Genomic DNA, 19,484 nt, shown 5'->3' with positions numbered 1-19,484 from the left:
CTCAAAGGAAAGAAACTGCTCCACCACACTGAAAATTAGTCAACTGAGGTGGTTTAGCATGTGATCAGGTTGTCCACTTGGTACTTCTCTGGGCACATCCCAGTGACTGGGATCTCCCCTGAGAAAATCTAGAGTTTGCTGGAGAGACTATATATCCCTTTTGGCCTGGGAACACATTGGGATCCACCGAAATGAGCAGCAAAGTATTGCCTGAGACACTGTAAAACCGTTCCTGATTTGGTGGTTCTCTCATTGTTGACCCTCAAATGCAGCTGTTTCTGTAAATACTAAAGCAGATATAATTTATTAAAAACTACATCTTGTACATCCTCCTTGATGTCTACAACATCAAGGAGGCATACAGCTCATCACCTCTGCCTCCCCTGGGGGGCTCAGATCACAACCTGGTTCATCTCCAGCCTGTGTACAAACCCTTGGTACACAGAGAACCAGTTGTGACACACACAGTGAAGAAATGGTCTGAGGAGACTGAAGAAGCTCTGAGAGACTGCTTTAGCTCCACTGTGTGGGAAGAGCTTTGTGCCCCTCATGGGGAGGACATCGACAGCATCACGGACTGCATCACTGATTACATCAATTTCTGTGTGGAAAACACTGTGCCCACCAGGAGGGTACGGTGTTTTTCAAACAACAAACCCTGGATCAACTCTGAAATAAAGGCTCTCCTGAAGGAGAAGAAGAGAGCCTTTAGATCAGGAAATAAGGAGGAGCTGAGAGCCGTGCAGAAGGATCTGAGAAGGAAAATCAGGGATGGAAAAAACATCTACAGGAAGAAGATGGAGGACCAGCTACAGCAGAGCAACATCAGTGGGGTTTGGAGGAGTTTGAACTCAATTTCAGGCCACAAACCAAGCCCTAGGGTTGTGGGAGACTTAGAGTGGGTGAACAACCTGAACCAGTTCTTTAACAGGTTTGACCAGCCACCCACCCCTCCCCCAGCCCAGTTCCCCCTGCTGTCAGCCCCACCATCTTTAATGACTGCCAACCTTTCTTCTTCTTGGGACCTCACACCTCTCAGCTATCAGCCATCACCCACCCCCTTCACTTCTGAGGACTCCATCTCACAACCCCCATCCCCCACCTCCATCTTGTCCCTCTCAACTCATCATGTGAGGAAGGAGCTACGTAAAATCAAGGTGCGAAAGGCTGCTGGTCCAGACGGCATCAGCTCCAGGCTCCTGAGGTGCTGCGCAGATCAGCTGTGTGGCATCATGGGATACATGTTCAACCTGAGCTTGAAGCTGGGGAAAGTACCACAACTGTGGAAGACCTCCTGTGTGGTACCGGTACCAAAGACCAAACATCCAAAGGATCTTAGCAGCTACAGGCCGGTAGCCCTGACATCGCATCTAATGAAGACCCTCGAGAGGCTGGTCCTCAACCATCTACGCCTCATGGTGTCGTCTTCGTTGGACCCGCTGCAGTTCGCCTACTGGCCTGGCATCGGGGTGGATGCCGCCATCATCTACCTCCTGCACCGAGCTCTGACCCACCTGGAGAAGCCTGGAAGCACTGTGAGGATCATGTTCTTTGATTTCTCCAGTGCTTTTAACACCATCCAGCCAGGACTTCTGAGAGATAAGCTGGAACTGTCAGGAGTGGACCATCACATCTCCAAGTGGATACTGGACTACCTCACTGACCGCCCACAGTACGTGAGGACACAGGGCTGTGTCTCTGACAGGCTGGTCTGCAGTACGGGGGCCCCACAGGGAACTGTGCTGGCACCGTTCCTCTTCACCCTCTACACTGCAGACTTCTCCATCAACTCCCCACGCTGCCATCTGCAGAAGTTCTCTGACGACTCTGCCATAGTTGGCCTCATCACAGGTGAGGATGACTCAGAGTACAGACAGTGGACTCAGGACTTTGTGGACTGGTGCCAGCGGAACCACCTCCTGATCAACGCCGCTAAAACCAAGGAGCTGGTGGTGGATTTCCGCAGGCGCAGACCCACCACACGGACACCGGTGAACATCCAGGGAGTGGACATTGAGATAGTGGACTCTTATAAGTACCTGGGTGTTCACCTAAACAATAAACTGGACTGGACTCATAACACTGATGCGCTCTACAGGAAGGGTCAGAGCAGACTCTACCTGCTGAGAAGGCTGAGGTCTTTTGGAGTGCAGGGGACACTCCTGAAGACCTTCTATGACTCTGTGGTGGCATCAGCCATCTTCTATGCAGCAGTATGTTGGAGCAGCAGCTTGTCTACAGCTGAGAGGAAGAGGATAGACAAGCTCATCAGGAAAGCCAGCTCTGTCCTAGGATGTCCTCTCGACTCAGTGCAGGTGGTGGGAGACAGAAGGACTCTGACCAAAATAACATCACTGATGGACAAGGTCTCCATCCCATGCATGAAACTGTTGCTGAGCTGGAGAGCTCCTTCAGTGACAGACTGCTGCATCCTAAATGCACAAAGGGGCGTTACCGCAGATCCTTCCTCCCAGCAGCTGTAAGACTTTATAACCATCACTGCTCCCAACAAAAACCACAATAACCTACACAATGTAGGATAATATATAATATACTGTAAATAGTCCGGCCTGTTAAGGTTCAACACACAGGCACATCATGTACATTGTATATAGTGTTATTATTAGTAGTATTAAGGTTAATCTTGTTTGTTGATTTTATATATATATATATTCTTTTCTTAATAGTGTAAATTGTTATATTTTTATTTATATTTATAATAACTGCGGCTGCTGTTACACCCAAATTTCCCCTCTGTGGGACAATAAAGGCTGTTTCTTCTTTCTTCTTCTTCTTCTTCTTCTTCTTCTTGTACTTAATTGAACATACCAATATCCCAGAATTTTAAATGACTACATCAGGAGTCACCAACCTGGTTCTCCCTGGGCACCAAGTAGTATGAGTAGCCCGTGGAGTTGTTCCAAAATTAGATAAATCATTAAGTGATATAATTTTTAAAAAGCTGTATGTATCAATTTGGTAGCCCTTCGTATCACTTAGTACCCACGAAGTAGCTCTTAGCAGCCAAAAGGTTGGTGACTCCTGGACTACATGCTAAACTCTTTATTTAGCTTCTTTTATTTATTAGCAATGTAGTTCTGTAATTTATTTTTATTTATTTAATTTTACTTATCAACTTTATTTGAATATGTAAAAAACTATTTCAATCTAAGATAGAATATAATTACGACCTAATATTACTCTTTACATATTGTTACACTGTTTTGATAAAATGGAGCAATAACATCAACAACAATAAATAAGTAAAGCCATATTATTAAAACATTTAAAATATAAAAGTGATACTTAAGGCAACAGTTGGATTGTTTTTGCAAACAAAAGATTTTTGTTTTTTTTTATATTGGCCCTGCTGTCCTTACAGCAAGAGGGAAGGACAGCAGGGGAGGGGCGAGGAGGTATGGTCAGGCCTCAATGTCACAGTAGGCCTTTGCTACAGTCATGGCGGTGAGCACTGGAGAGCAGCAGCATGTGGAGCAAGTTTAAAGGTATGAAAAGTAGATTTAGACCTTTAGACCAATTTTTTATAACAAGGTAGTGTCTGAAAAGCAAAATCTACCAAAACATGAAATTTCAGTATTTTTCCCCTGATGGTTTTTTTTTCTGACTCTCTGTTAGTTAGCTAGGTGTGCCCTTGAAAATTTAGAAAATGAGTTTAAGCTAATTAGCCGGAATTAGTTAGCCACATGTAAATTAGACATTCAGAGCTGCTTAGCTTAGCTTCGCTTAGCTTCGCTTAGCTTAAATCAGCTTCGCTTAGCTTAACTTAGCTTCGCTTAGCTTCGCTTAGCTTAACTTAGCTTCGTTTAGCTTAGCTAAGGCTTTTTGGTTAAACTTGGTCTTTGACAAACAAACTTTAAATAGTTTAGGTCATTTTAGCTTTCTATGCTATGATGATTCCAATTTGAAAACATAAGTTTATTAGCAGCCTTACAAATTTAATGTGCAAGCTAACCATGAGGTTAATTAAGAGGTGCTAATTAAACAGCAAAACTCACTGAGCATCATGCACAGCACTATCATTTTTTTCTTTAAACAATGTGACACACATAAGCTGCAGGGTCTTATTTATCTTCTGGGGCTTTGCAGTGAACTGTAACTTAAAAGTAGAAATGTTAAATTTCAACGTAATATGTAATCTTTAAAAGTATATAATACTCTATATAGTTCCATCTTCTATTTCTGCTTGAGCAATGTTATCATGCGCTTTGATAGGGAACCAGGGGAATAACAAGGTTTTTAAATCCCTCTTTACAGAGAGAAAACAGGTTTGATAGTAACAATGAAAACATCTATAAGGAGAAGAAGAGTTCAACCTCAACATGACGCAGAATACTATATTAAGCTGGAAATTGACAAGACTGGTCTAACAGAACAGTTCATCAACCCATGCAAAGGTATGGTGTCATTTTTACATTTGCAAAGTTAGATCACCAATAAACTTTTTAAAAAAAAGACCAATATTTTCTTCTTTTAAAGGTCGTGGTGTAATTGCCACACAGCTTTTCAAACAGGGAGATTTTATCCTTGAATACCGTGGAAAGCTTTCTAAAGTGGATCCTTACCTTCAAAGAGATAAATTCAATGATACAGTGGAAGTTTTTTTGTTTGATTTCAAATGGAAAGGGACCTGCTGGTGGTAAGATATATTTCATATTACAATATATTATGGACCTATGTTATACTTTTAAAATGGGTTGTCCCAAGATCTTAAAAACTATGCAAAGGTAATACAATACAATTTTAGCAACTACCTGTAATTCATTTGATATAGACATCTGATATACATCTTACTGATTTACTCTGATGTTGATGCTGTTTTCTTCAAGCATTGATGCTTCTATTGAAGACAAGTCACTGGGACGACTAGTGAACGATGACCACCGAAGGCCTAACTGTAAGATGAAAACAGTTGAAGTTGAAGGGATACCACATCTTTGCCTGTTTGCCCTCCGAGACATTGAACCAGGAGAAGAAATAACTTATAACTACGGAAAAGCTGATTGGCCTTGGCGCAAGATGGTAAGCCAATTTACTGCACACAATGTAAAATGAGATATGTTTTGCCATATTTTAATTTGACTCAAACATATACATAAACTGTGCATTTAAAACACATAAAAATTCTTCAGATCAAGGTGTTCTTATTTTTAACACTGAGATTTAAAGTCTTGTTTTTATTTTGACTAGGTATCAGTGTTTTGAATGTCAGTACACATTTTGGCAATTGCTTTGCTGATGTTTGAATGGCCCATAGTATAAATTAACTCTACACATGTAAATAGTTCTCTATCTGATAGTTTTAAATAAAAGATATATTCAGCACAAAAAAATTGTTTTGCATAGTCACAGACTGCAATTATAGGCTCTTGAGATTTTTGGTTTTATTTATTAACTTTCTAGTAGCAGTAGATGACAACAAATGAATGCAGGTAAATGCAATGTTCTGAAATCCTCATGTCACTTTGGAAAAGACAGGATACAGAGCAATTTAGAATTCAAATTTGGATGAAGAAATCCATGGCCAAATCATAACAACTACTGCATCACCAAAGAATCTATTATTTATTGTCCAAAACAACCCACACTCTTGTAAGCATGATGTTCTCAAATCCTTCATTATGTCAGTGTTTTAAAACAACAGAAAACCTACCAATCAGTATCAGTACAGAGACAGAGAAATCTATCCAAAAGTCATGGAGCATACCTTAATACAAGCAATTCTTTAAAAATCAGAGAGTTAATTTTATTTATCAGTGCCCTCAGCCGGATTTTGATTTATTGTCCTCATTTAGGTTAAAGGAGAGTGTATTTCTGTTAGAAACGTCCCCAAAAGTCAATAAAGTGAGGCGTGCTGGGGACTATATCTGGATATGTTTTGGTAGATTTTAATGAAGTTATGTCTTTGTTTTCAGGACAAATCTTCTACCCCTGAAGTCAGCAATCAAACTGGCAATGATGAACACAGCCATCAGGTAAGTTTCATCTGCACAAGTCCTTCAGTATGTCTAAGTTTTAAAAATACAGGTCATATACCAATCTAAATCAGGACCTAGATGAAGTAATCTATCCTAAAATCATAAAACATGCCTTAACAGCAGCAGATTTTTAGTAATCAGAGGGTTCATGGTTTTATCCATTCCCTCAGTAGACTTTCTCTGTGATTGTCCTCATTTAGGTTAAAGGAGAGTGTATTTGTGTTAGAAATGTCCCCAAAAGTCAATAAAGTGAGGCGTGCTGGGGACTATATCTGGATATGTTTTGGTAGTTTTTAATGAATTTATGTCATTCTTTTAAGGACAAATCCACCCCTGAAGTGAGCAACCAAACTGGCAATGATGAACACTGCGCTCAGGTAAGTTTCATCTGCACAAGTCCTTCAGTATGTTTAAGATTTAAAAATACAAGACATAAACCAATCCAAATCAGGACCTAGATGAAGAAATCTATCCTAAAATCATAAAACATGCCTTAACAGCAGCAGATTTTTAGTAATCAGAGGGTTCATGGTTTTATCCATTCCCTCAGTAGACTTTCTCTTTGATTGTCCTCATTTAGGTTAAAGGAGAGTGTATTTGTGTTAGAAACGTCCCCAAAAGTCGATAAAGTGAGGCGTGCTGGGGACTATATCTGGATATGTTTTGGTAGATTTTAATGAAGTTATGTCTTTGTTTTCAGGACAAGTCTTCTACCCCTGAAGTCAGCAACCAAACCGGCAATGATGAACACCGCCATCAGGTAAGTTTCATCTGCACAAGTCCTTCAGTCTGTCTAAGATTTAAAAATACTGGACATATACCAATCCAAATCAGGACCTAGATGAAGTAATCTATCCTAAAATCATAAAACATGCCTTAACAGCAGCAGATTTTTAGTAATCAGAGGGTTCATGGTTTTATCTATTCCCTCAGTGGACTTTCTCTTTGATTGTCCTCATTTAGGTTAAAGGATTAAGATTAAGATAAGATAGTGTTTATTTGTCACATGCAGTTATACACAGTACAATGCACAGTGAAATGTATTTTGTACCTGCAACCATATATACACACACATATAAATAAGAAGAATAAAAAAAAAAAAAGTAATTCACACTATACACTATACTCTATATACTATACACTATACACACTTTTATAAATTATAATATTTACATTGTGCAATAATGGTCCAGTTAGGGCTCAGAGTTGAGCAGACGGATGGCTTGTGGGTAAAAACTCTTCTTCAACCTTTCAGTCTTAGCCCTCAGGCAGCGGTAACGCCGGCCTGATGGGAGCAGGGAGAAGAGAGAGTGTCCGGGGTGGCTGGGCTGTTTTAGGATCTTCATGGCCCTCAGCCTGCACTGCTTGGTGTAAATGTCCTGCAGGTTGGGGAGGGTGGTTCTGATGGTCCGTTCAGCTGAACGAACCACCCTTTTTAGGGCCATGAAGTCCTGCTTGGTGCAGTTTCCCATCCAGGTGGTGATGCTCCCACGCATGATGCTCTCGATGGTGCAGGTGTAAAAGTTCCTGAGCACCTTGAGTGGGAGCTTGAAGTCTCTCAGCCGCCTGAGGAGGTAGAGATGCTGTCTGGCCTTCTTCACAGTGATGTTTATGTGATGAGTCCAGGACAGGTCCTGTGAGATGGTCACTCCCAGGTATTTGAAAGTGTCCACTCTTTCCACCTCAGCACCACTGATGACAAGTGGATGGTAGTCCCTCTGCTGCTTCCTGCTGAAGTCCACAATCAGTTCCTTCGTTTTGCTGACGTTGAGCAGGAGGTGGTTCTCCTGGCACCAGTTCTCCAGGCGGGAGACCTCTCTCCTGTAGGCTGTCTCCTCATTGTGAGAGATTAGTCCCACAACAGCAGTGTCGTCAGCAAACTTGATGATGACGTTGGACTCTGACGTGGCCTCGCAGTCATGGGTGTACAGTGAGTACAGCAGAGGGCTGAGCACACAGCCTTGGGGGGATCCAGTGTTGAGGGTGAGGGAGGATGAGGTGAGGTGACCCACTCGTACCACCTGTGGTCTGCTGGTCAGGAAGCTGTGAACCCACCTGTACAGGGATGGGCCCAGGCCCAGGTCCAGCAGCTTAGAGACCAGCCTGGAGGGAACTATGGTGTTGAATGCTGAGCTGTAATCTACAAAGAGCACTCTCACATAGTTCCCCTTACCAGTGTCTATGTGTGAAAGGGTCTTGTGGAGGAGGAAGGATATGGCGTCATCTGTGGATCTGTCTGGCCGGTATGCAAACTGTAGTGGGTCGAGGGTGGTTGGCAGTGAGGAGGTGATGAATGTCTTGATGAGTCTCTCAAAACACTTCATCACCACAGAGGTGAGCGCTATGGGCCTGAAGTCATTGGGGCTGCTGGGGTGTGGTTTCTTTGGGACAGGGACTATGATGGACTTTTTAAAGCAGGTGGGAATCACACACAGTTTCAGTGAGAGGTTGAATATCAGTGTAAACACAGGTGCCAGCTGGTCAGCGCAGGTCTTAAGGACACGTCCACTAATACCGTCTGGTCCAGCCGCTTTCCTAGTGTTTACACGTCTAAACGCCCTCCTCACGTCGCGCTCCGTCACAGTGAGTGTCTCCGCCCCTCCGGCCGGGAGCGCAGCGGGCTGTCGGCTTCCCGACTCAAAGCGCGCAAAGAAGATGTTGAGTTCATCAGCCAGAGAAGCGTCGGCACTCACCGGGTGTGTGTGTGGTGCTTTGTAGTCCGTGATGGTGCGTAGTCCCTGCCACAGTCCCCTGGAGTCAGACTGTTGTAGTTGCTGTTCCAGTCTGCGGCCGTAGCGATGTTTAGCCTCTTTCACCGCTCTGCGGACGTTGTATGATGCAACCTTGTAGTCCTCCATGTTCCCAGAGGCGAGGCCGGAGTTGTAGGCAACGGTGCGGGACCTCAGGGCGTCGCGGACAGATTTATCCACCCACGGCTTCTGGTTGGGAAAAGTCCTGATGGTCCTCCTTAGTGAAGTGTCATCAACAACTTTCCCAATAAATCCCACAACAGTTTCCGTAAACTCCTCGATGTCTCCGCCCGCGCTGCTGCGAAACATGTCCCAGTCGGTTGAATCCAACGCACCCTGCAGAGCGGCCTCTGTTTGATCAGACCACCGTGTCACTTCTCTCACAGCAGGGGGTTCCTGCCTGAGCCGTTGTTTGTATTTCGGCATGAGAAGGACAGCGGTGTGGTCAGACTTCCCAAAAGGCGGAAGAGGCTTTGCTTTGTAGCCCTCTTTGAATGGACAGTAGCAGTGGTCTAGGGTCCTCTCTCCTCTGGTGGGGCAGTCGATGTGTTGAATCAACTCCGGTATCAGCTTTTTCAAGTTTGCACTGTTAAAGTCCCCAGCTACGATGAGAGCCGCATCACGCTGGTTAGCCTGATAGGTGGAAATAGCCTCATGTAGCTCGGATAGTGCAGTGTTTTTGTCCGCCTGAGGTGGAATATAGACGGCGCTGAAGATGACCGAAGTGAACTCGCGGGGCAGGTAGTGGGCGCGGCATTTCAGGGTTAGGAGCTCCAGGTTAGGTGAACATGATTGTTTCAGAGGGACAACATTCCTACTGTCACACCAGTTGTTATTAATCATTAGGCACACACCTCCTCCTCTTGATTTTCCAGACTCACTCGTTCTGTCCGTGCGATGAACACTGAAGAACTCCGACGGCTGTACGGCGTGGTCCGGTATGAGGGGGGTCAGCCATGTCTCCGTGAGACAGATGATGTTGCAGTCCCTTATGTCCCTCTGAAACTGTATCCTGGCCCTGAGTTCGTCCAGCTTGTTATCCAGTGACTGGACATTAGCCAACAGGATGCTCGGCAGTGGCGTTTGGTGCGCTCTGCGCCTCAGCCTCTCTCTTACACCGGCTCTTTTCCCTCGGGGCCTTGTCCGTGACCTGGGTGCTCCGCGCCGTCCTTTGTTTGAGCTGGCCCACTGGAAACGCAGTATCTCCTGGGGCCAAGCCGGGTCGGGAGAAAAAGGTGTCAGAATACAGCCAGAGTGCTGTATTCTGATATTAAAAAGAGTCTGTCTGTCATACGTGATATGACACAGAGCAGGCGGAATTATAAAATCGAGAATTAAAGCTAAACCTAATATATACAAACAAAGCGTAGGAGCAGGTACGACGGCTGCTGACCTCACCGGCGCCATCTTGATATTGATATGAAGGAGATATGAAGGAGAGTGTATTTGTGTTAGAAATGTCCCCAAAACTCAATAAAGTGAGGCGTGCTGGGGACTATGTCTAGATATGTTTTGGTACTTTTTAATGAAGTTATGTTTTTGTTTTCAGGAGAAATCTTCTTCCCCTGAAGTCAGCAACCAAACTGGCAATGATGAACACCGCCATCAGGTAAGTTTCATCTGCACAAGTCCTTCAGTATGTTTAAGATTTAAAAATACAGGACATATACCAATCCAAATCAGGACCTAGATGAAGAAATCTATCCTAAAATCATAAAACATGCCTTAACAGCAGCAGATTTTTAGTAATCAGAGGGTTCATGGTTTTATCTATTCCCTCAGTGGACTTTCTCTTTGATTGTCCTCATTTAGGTTAAAGGAGAGTGTATTTGTGTTAGAAACGTCCCCAAAAGTCAATAAAGTGAGGCGTGCTGGGGACTATATCTGGATATGTTTTGGTAGTTTTTAATGAAGTTATGTCTTTGTTTTCAGGACAAATCTTCTACCCCTGAAGTCAGCAACCAAACCGGCAATGATGAACACCGCCATCAGGTAAGTTTCATCTGCACAAGTCCTTCAGTCTGTCTAAGATTTAAAAATACAGGACATATACCAATCCAAATCAGGACCTAGATGAAGTAATCTATCCTAAAATCATAAAACATGCCTTAACAGCAGCAGATTTTTAGTAATCAGAGGGTTCATGGTTTTATCCATTCCTTCAGTAGACTTTCTCTATGATTGTCCTCATTTAGGTTAAAGGAGAGTGTATTTGTGTTAGAAATGTCCCCAAAAGTCAATAAAGTGAGGCGTGCTGGGGACTATATCTGAATATATTTTGGTAGTTTTTAATTAATTTATGTCATTCTTTTAAGGACAAATCTTCTACCCCTGAAGTCAGCAACCAAACCGGCAATGATGAACATCACGATCAGGTAAGTTTCATCTGCACAAGTCCTTCAGTATGTTTAAGATTAAAAATACAGGACATACACCAGTCCAAATCAGAACCTAGATGAAGAAATATATCCTAAAATCATAAAACATGCCTTAACAGCAGCAGATTTCTAGTAATCAGAGGGTTCATGGTTTTATCCATTCCCTCAGTAGACTTTCTCTTTGACTGTCCTCATTTAGGTTAAAGGAGAGTGTATTTGTGTTAGAAACATCCCCAAAAGTCGATAAAGTGAGGCGTGCTGGGGACTATGTCTAGATATGTTTTGGTACTTTTTAATGAAGTTATGTTTTTGTTTTCAGGAGAAATCTTCTTCCCCTGAAGTGAGCAACCAAACTGGCAATGATGAACACTGCGCTCAGGTAAGTTTCATCTGTACAAGTCCTTCAGTATGTTTAAGATTTAAAAATACAAGACATAAACCAATCCAAATCAGGACCTAGATGAAGAAATCTATCCTAAAATCATAAAACATGCCTTAACAGCAGCAGATTTTTAGTAATCAGAGGGTTCATGGTTTTATCCATTCCCTCAGTAGACTTTCTCTTTGATTGTCCTCATTTAGGTTAAAGGAGAGTGTATTTGTGTTAGAAACGTCCCCAAAAGTCAATAAAGTGAGGCGTGCTGGGGACTATATCTGGATAAGTTTTGGTAGATTTTAATGAAGTTATGTCTTTGTTTTCAGGACAAATCTTCTTCCCCTGAAGTCAGCAACCAAACTGGCAATGATGAACACCACCATCAGGTACGTTTCATCTGCACAAGTCCTTCAGTATGTCTAAGATTTAAAAATACAGGACATATACCAATCCAAATCAGGACCTAGATGAAGTAATCTATCCTAAAATCATAAAACATGCCTTAACAGCAGCAGATGTTTAGTAATCAGAGGGTTCATGGTTTTATCTATTCCCTCAGTGGACTTTCTCTTTGATTGTCCTCATTTAGGTTAAAGGAGAGTGTATTTGTGTTAGAAACGTCCCCAAAAGTCAATAAAGTGAGGCATGCTGGGGACTATATCTGGATAAGTTTTGGTAGATTTTAATGAAGTTATGTCTTTGTTTTCAGGACAAATCTTCTTCCCCTGAAGTCAGCAACCAAACTGGCAATGATGAACACCGCCATCAGGTACGTTTCATCTGCACAAGTCCTTCAGTATGTCTAAGATTTAAAAATACAGGACATATACCAATCCAAATCAGGACCTAGATGAAGTAATCTATCCTAAAATCATAAAACATGCCTTAATAGCATCAGATTTTTAGTAATCAGAGGGTTCATGGTTTTATCTATTCCCTCAGTGGACTTTCTCTTTGATTGTCCTCATTTAGGTTAAAGGAGAGTGTATTTGTGTTAGAAACGTCCCCAAAAGTCAATAAAGTGAGGCGTGCTGGGGACTATATCTGGATAAGTTTTGGTAGATTTTAATGAAGTTATGTCTTTGTTTTCAGGACAAATCTTCTTCCCCTGAAGTCAGCAACCAAACTGGCAATGATGAACACCGCCATCAGGTACGTTTCATCTGCACAAGTCCTTCAGTATGTCTAAGATTTAAAAATACAGGACATATACCAATCCAAATCAGGACCAAAATGAAGAAATCTATTCTAAAAAAATAAAACGTGCCTTAATAGCAGCAGATTTTTAGTAATCAGAGGGTTCATGGTTTTATCCATTCCCTCAGTAGACTTTCTTTTTGATTGTCCTCATTTAGGTTAAAGGAGAGTGTATTTGTGTTAGAAACGTCCCCAAAAGTCAATAAAGTGAGGTGTGCTGGGGACTATATCTGGATATGTTTTGGTAGATTTTAATGAAGTTATGTCTTTGTTTTCAGGACAAATCTTCTACCCCTGAAGTCAGCAACCAAACTGGCAATGATGAACACCGCCATCAGGCAAGTTTCATCTTCACAAATCAATCTAATTGAATTTAGGTTATTTATATAGCTCTAATTCACAACAAATGACGTCTCGAGCCACTTTACCAAAAGATAAAGAAATAAATCCTAGTTATCAAGCAGTACAGTAAACTTAATTTTTCAGTCATTTAAAAAGTTTCTGTCTAAGTAAATTCCACAGATTTCATCCAGTTATTGACCGTGATGTTCTAACAGCCTTCATTTTGGCATTGATTTCGAAAGACAAGACATTGACCAATCAAAATCAGGAGCAAAATGAACACTAAAGAGATTTCACTGTAGATTTTTGTCTCTTTTAGTGATGCTTAACCAATAACATTTTTAAACAAGAACTTGAAATTGATTTAACAAATGCTTCAAAGTTACAGTAGTTTTTCTTCAAAAGTAATTAATGGATTAGAATGGTAATAATTGTGTGGTAACAATCCATTTGTGAAATTAGATGTCTTTTTTCAGTTGAATAAAATATACAAACTAGATGACTGTTTCTTTTTTCTCTTTTTTTTTTTTCTTTTTTAATTATTTAGTCACGGTTAACCAAGCTGCGGCAGCATCATGAGAAATGCCTGAAACGTCACAGAATGGCAGAGGAGGAGCATAATGCTAAAGAAAAACATTACACCATGATTTTAATGAAACGTGCAAAACTAGCACAGGAACTGGCAAAACTGGATGCTCTTGTGAGTACTGTACTTGATTATTTAGCAAGTGTGTACAAACAGGCTTGAATATATATTTTTTATAATGGATGACGACATTTCTTATGTTAAGTGTACTGGACATGCAACACTCTGGCCGGGCAGCGTTTATATTTAAAGTTGTTGCTGATTTGATTTTCTCTTTTACAAACTAACATGCCATTTTACGTTCTTGTTCACAGCTAAAATCCCAGCCTGAAAATACTACTGACATGAGTTCTCAGCATGATATTCAGGTACCATTACAACTTGCAGCCTATAAAAGGGATATTCAGATGTTTGATGAGTGGGACAGGTAGTGTATGAATTGTGATGTAATGACAAAAAGATTTATGTCAAATATTTGTCTACTATATAATGCATTTTTTTTTTAATCTTCATAGCCACTACCTTCATCTGATAGTTCCTTCTTGGAGGAATTAAGGACCAGCAAAAGATTGGAAAAAGAGCAGCAGGTAACCGAAAGTCTGGTAACAAGTCTTTAAATTTAACATAGTTCATTGTTGTTCAGTCTACTTCAGTGTTATTATTCCTTTTCATCTCCTTCAAAAAACAAAAGGCATATTCAAAAAAGAAATGTACAGTTTGAATTTTTTGTTGTACCAGTATTACTTTTATTACTTTTATTGTTTTTACTTTTCTATTACTTTACTATTTCCTTATTTGGATTTTTAGTCCACAATAATAAATTATAATAATTATAATATTTCTAGACACTCAATCTTTTTGTTAATCCTTATTTAAGGCAAGAGTTCCTTCTGTATTTTCCACATCACCAATTCAACCTGAAAATTGCTCTGTTGAATACTTAAAAAAGAGGCCATCAAGACAAAAACAGGTATTTTTTTATATTACTGTTGATCTTTAAATGGCTTTCACTTTTAAACTTTTCAAACCCAAATGCTTCACTTATGCCCTAAATATTAAATCGATGTTATTTTTCCTTAAGGTCTCTACATATACAGAAACATCTTTTGATGAATCTGATTACACAGACTATAGTGATGCTGATTATATTCCAGACTCTGAAGGAAGTTCCTCTCAGAAAGACGAAGATGTGCCTCTTAATCCAATTGCAAAGAAGCCTCTGCCTTCTCTGCGATACCCCCATTTATCGCCATCAAAACAAGATATTTCTTCAGAAATTTCAGTGAATAGAAATGTTACCATTAGTCCTAAGAAGAAGATCTCTGAAACTCCAAGAAAGAGAAGGTTCTTATCCCAAAGTGCAACAAATAGCAATGAAAGTACACCAAAGAAAAGCAGAGTTTAAGAGATTTCGGACTCAATCAGAGTGTTACCACCTTTAAAGTCTGGAAATCGCCGTGTGTATAATAAGAGAAACTATTGTCTGTATTGTCTCCAACCCACATCAAAACTTGCACGACACCTGGAGGCTGTACATAAAAATGTAGAAGAGGTTGCTCTTGCCTTTCAATATCCCAAAAATTCAAGAGAGAGACGCAATAGGTTGAACATGCTTAGAAGACGTGGAAACTTTGCCCATAATGCCAGTGTGGTCAAGAGGGGAGCCGGTGAGCTCCAGGCCTGCTATAGACCAAGGAAATCCAGGGGTGCCATTGATTTCATTCACTGTTATCACTGCCAAGGACTCTATGCTAAGAAAACACTGTGGAAGCACATGAGAAGATGCCCAGCAAAGAAAGAAAGTAATGAAGACTCCAAGAATGGGAAGCAGAGAGTTCGATCCAAATGTGCACTGAAAACTGCTGTTGCTCGTGACATTGGAGAGGGTTTGAAAACTGTTATTTCCTGTATGAAATATGATGAAATTACTCAATTAATTCAAAATGACCAACTTCTTCTGCAGTTTGGACAGCACCTGTATGATCTGAATGGCTCAAGAAAGAACAGACATGACTACATAAGGCAAAGGCTTAGGGAACTTGGGCGACTGCTTCTTACGACTCGGAAGAATACTGCCATTCAAAAGGCAGAGGAACTGATTTATCCTGCGAACTTCAATCATTTGATATCTGCAGTGAAAGAGTTGGCTGGGTACAATCCAGAGGGAAATACCTTCCAGAAACCTTCCTTGGCTCTAAAAATTGGCAACAATCTGGGAATTATCTCTGAGCTTGTTGAGACTGACAACTTGTCCTCAGAAGACGGAGACCCAAGCCTTGTGCAATTTGCCCGAGAATTTAGGATGATCAAAAATTTTAGATGGAAGGGACTGATCACCAGAGGTGCAACAACAACTATGAAGGAGTCCAAGTGGAATGCACCACAGATTTTACCTTTGACAGATGATGTCAAATGTTTGGATAGTCATATGGAGACTGTTAAAGCTGGTGCTGAAAAAGTACTGAGATTGACGCCCACTCCATACCACTATGCAATGCTTGCCAAAGTAACACTTGCTCAAGTGATCATTTTTAACAGAAGAAGAGAAGGAGAGGTATCACGAATGGAGTTGTCCACCTTCAAAGATAGAAAAAAGTCAGAAATCAATGTGGACATGACTGCTTGCCTGACCCCACTTGAGAACAAAATGTGTGATTTCTTCACCAGAGTAGAAATCCGTGGAAAACGAGGGAGAGGCGTTCCTGTTCTCTTAAAACCATCCATGGTCTCTGCAATGGAGCTCCTTGTGGAAACGCGTGAATCTTGTGGTGTCCCCAAAGAGAACATCTACATGTTTGCTAGACCAGGAGCTTTATCTGCCTATCGAGGAGGAGACTGTATCCAGATGTTTGCAAAGGAGAGTGGTGCCAAACACCCTGAATTCTTAACATCAACAAGGCTCCGAAAGCACATAGCAACAATGTCACAGGTGCTTAATCTTCAAGAAAATGAAGCAGACCAACTAGCAGACTTTCTGGGTCATGACATCCGTGTGCACAGGCAGTATTACCGCTTGCCTCAGGGAACCCTTCAGCTTGCTAAGATGAGCAAAGTGCTTTTGGCAGTGGAGAACGGAACTCTTTCACATTACAAAGGCCAAACACTCGATGATATTGAAATTGACCCTGAAGGTAGGAGTGTACATTTTGCTCAGATGCTCTGAAATGTAATGCCTACTTAACTGGTTTTTATCATCATTATTATTATTATTAAATGCACTAGTGGTGGTTTGTTTTCTTTTAACTTTTAGAAAAAGTTGATTTGCAAGATCTGGATTCCTCAAGCGATGAGAGTGAGTCTCTTCATTCAGCTATGGAGACAACAAATACACAAGAAACTGAGACAACAGATCAGGATGAAGACACTGGACCAGGGACTTCTTCAGGTCCAACAACTTGTTACCATCCTCCCTTGAAAAAGGGTCAGTGATAAATTTGTTTTGGCTTTTTTGGCATAGACAAACTATTGTAATGGAAAAAATATGGCTCACTGAATGTTGAAGCAGCAATGTGATATCATATAGTTGTGATTAATTAATTTATTCATTAATTTGGGGGTCGGGGGGAGGCGTTTAATATTTCAAACATTTAAATAGTATATTGATGCCTGTTATCTTTCCTTCAAAGGCAACCAAGGTAACTCCAAACGTAAGTGGGAAGACCGTGAGGTACGTGCAGTTGAAAGACACATGATGCGTTTCATCCACACATGCAAGGTGCCTCAGAAGCTGGACTGCATTCGGTGCATCAATGCAGAACCCTATGCACTCAAAGACAGAACCTGGACTGGGGTAAAAAATTACGTTAGAAATCGCATTACTGCCTTGAAGAGAAGAGCTTGTGCAAAGGACTGAGAGCTGTTTGTTCATTTTCAGTTCCATTTAAGTTCTCTGTTTTTCAGGTAAAATGGTTCGGAATATGTTTTGAACAATTTTAGGCTCAGTGATTAGGTGTATTTTTACCTCAAGCCTTTCCTCATTCTGAGGGGTTACAAAAAACAAAAAACTTTTTTTAAGTTGACAGTTTTTAAACTTAGTTTTCATTATGTATCCACATCATGTTGAATGTATTTGGAAGCAAAGTTCTTATTTTATTAAAGTTTGGTTGAAGCAGGCACTCAGTGGTCCACATGTATTTTCTTTTGTAGTACGTTTCTGTACATGTATAGTGTGCATGTTAACTGCTAAAACAGAGTTGTAACAAAAGCCACAGAACATTTAAATTATTCTATGGCACAACAAGTTGGACAGAGCTGTAATTTCTTCAAAACAAATAGAGACCTGACTTTGAAGTTCTGGCAAGCCCCTTGCATGTTGTCAAATTAGCAAACTGAATTGTGAAATAATTACTGTAGGATTGGATAGAAAAATATGACCTTTTACATTGTGACACTGAACAGTAATAGTATACTGAAAATTTGGGGTGGGTGGGGGTGGGGTCTAGTGATAATATTATGTTATACTTACTTTGAAAGACTTTAAGAAAAGTAAGGCCCCCAAAACTAACATAAAATAGTTTGTGTATGTGTATATTGCAGAAGACCCCAAAAGGAAGTAAGGTCCCCAAAAGTGGCATAAAATAGTTTGTTTACCTGTGTATTACTGAAGACCCCAAAGGGGACATTAAGCATTCCCAGTCCCCAATGAGAAGGTCAAAATACTGCATGGAGAAAAATAGCCTAAAATGAGAATCTCAAGTGATATATCTTTTCTGTGAATCTGGAGGTGTACAATTCAGTTCCAACCTTCCCGCTACCCCATACAGAAAGCAGTGTCCCCTAAGGTTGGGAGTTAAGAAATGCGACCTCAATTGGGACATAAGGGAGTATGTGTGTGTGTGTGTGTGTGTGTGTGTGTGTGTGTGTGTGTGTGTGTTTCATTGCTAAGCTCTTACTTGCTACAACACTTGATGGTGAGCCAACAGAGTTACTTTAGCCAAAAAAAAGGATTTGTTGTTTCTGCTGCAGCTCCTTAAAGTATTTTAATGGAATATGAAGCAGTCGTTGTTCGGGTACCCAGTACATTTCTTTTAAGCAGTGACATGTCACATGACTGAAGATGTATCTTTTTGAAGATTTTTGTATTTTATAAGCTAACAAAAAAAAAAGACACTGAAAAATTTTGTTTAAATAATTTACCTTTTTAAAGATAGACAGGCAGGATAGTCACAATCATGCGGGTCTTGGACCCAGGGTATCTCTGTGGGTTTTCTGATTCCTTTTGGTTTTGAGGATCACATGCGTCTAAGTCTAACTCCCCGTTTAGTTTGAGTTGGTTTATCTAGTTTGTCTCTGTGTTTGTTCCTGTTTTATTGTGATAGTCTCGTATCTTGTGTGCTTCTGCTTTTCCTGATTTGTTTCAGCTGTGCTCCCTGGTGTTTCCTGTCTCCCTACTTACCTGGTGTGTATTTATTGTCCGATTCTCCTTCTGTTCCTTGTTACGTACTCCTTTGTGGTCGTGCGTTTCCCTGTTCTGTGTTTTCTAGTTTTCTGTTTCCCTGCTCCTGCTCTGCAGTTGTGTTTACTTTGTATTTTTGCAAGTGACAGCATTAAAGCTGCTTTTTGAGTTCATTCCTATCTCCCAAATTTTGGTCCATACAGCCACACTTAACAATATGCTGTCCATTTGCATATGTGTCGCTCCACCTTCTATTTGTGAAGGTAAATAACTTTCAAGATTGCAATCACATTTGAAAGCAATTTTTGTTGCCAGCCAACAGTGAAGTATTGGTGAGGGTCCACTGAGAGCTGTATTTTCAACATGGATAAGAACACTTACATATTTTCCATTTGTTTGACTCATTCTCTCCATTATGCCTATTTTTAAACAGTATCTTTACTTCACACCTTCTTGCTTTTATT

The 19,484-nt window shown here is 40.9% G+C and overlaps 2 protein-coding genes across 2 annotated transcripts; both read left to right on the top strand.

Moving 5' to 3' along the window:
* The first annotated feature begins 3,045 nt into the window (after positions 1 to 3,045).
* On the top strand, positions 3,046 to 14,180 carry LOC115775430 (uncharacterized). The gene is made up of 14 exons (XM_030722967.1): positions 3,046 to 3,506; positions 4,276 to 4,415; positions 4,498 to 4,657; positions 4,848 to 5,040; positions 6,317 to 6,373; positions 6,697 to 6,756; positions 10,296 to 10,355; positions 10,679 to 10,738; positions 11,062 to 11,121; positions 11,444 to 11,503; positions 12,210 to 12,269; positions 13,587 to 13,739; positions 13,940 to 14,052; positions 14,141 to 14,180. Exons 2-14 carry the CDS (start codon positions 4,301 to 4,303, stop codon positions 14,178 to 14,180), a joined length of 1,191 nt encoding a protein of 396 aa, XP_030578827.1. The 5' UTR covers positions 3,046 to 3,506; positions 4,276 to 4,300.
* Positions 14,181 to 14,189: 9 nt separating this feature from the next.
* On the top strand, positions 14,190 to 18,012 carry LOC115775427 (uncharacterized). Its single transcript, XM_030722963.1, has 5 exons — positions 14,190 to 14,212; positions 14,503 to 14,595; positions 14,707 to 16,756; positions 16,876 to 17,046; positions 17,252 to 18,012. Exons 3-5 carry the CDS (start codon positions 15,235 to 15,237, stop codon positions 17,476 to 17,478), a joined length of 1,920 nt encoding a protein of 639 aa, XP_030578823.1. The 5' UTR covers positions 14,190 to 14,212; positions 14,503 to 14,595; positions 14,707 to 15,234; the 3' UTR covers positions 17,479 to 18,012.
* Positions 18,013 to 19,484: the final 1,472 nt, after the last annotated feature.

This window comes from Archocentrus centrarchus, unplaced genomic scaffold (genome assembly GCF_007364275.1).
Source record: "Archocentrus centrarchus isolate MPI-CPG fArcCen1 unplaced genomic scaffold, fArcCen1 scaffold_127_ctg1, whole genome shotgun sequence".
NCBI lineage: Eukaryota > Metazoa > Chordata > Actinopteri > Cichliformes > Cichlidae > Archocentrus > Archocentrus centrarchus.
The sequence above is the reverse complement of the archived record's forward strand: the minus strand, read 5'-3'. Positions and strand labels throughout refer to the sequence as shown.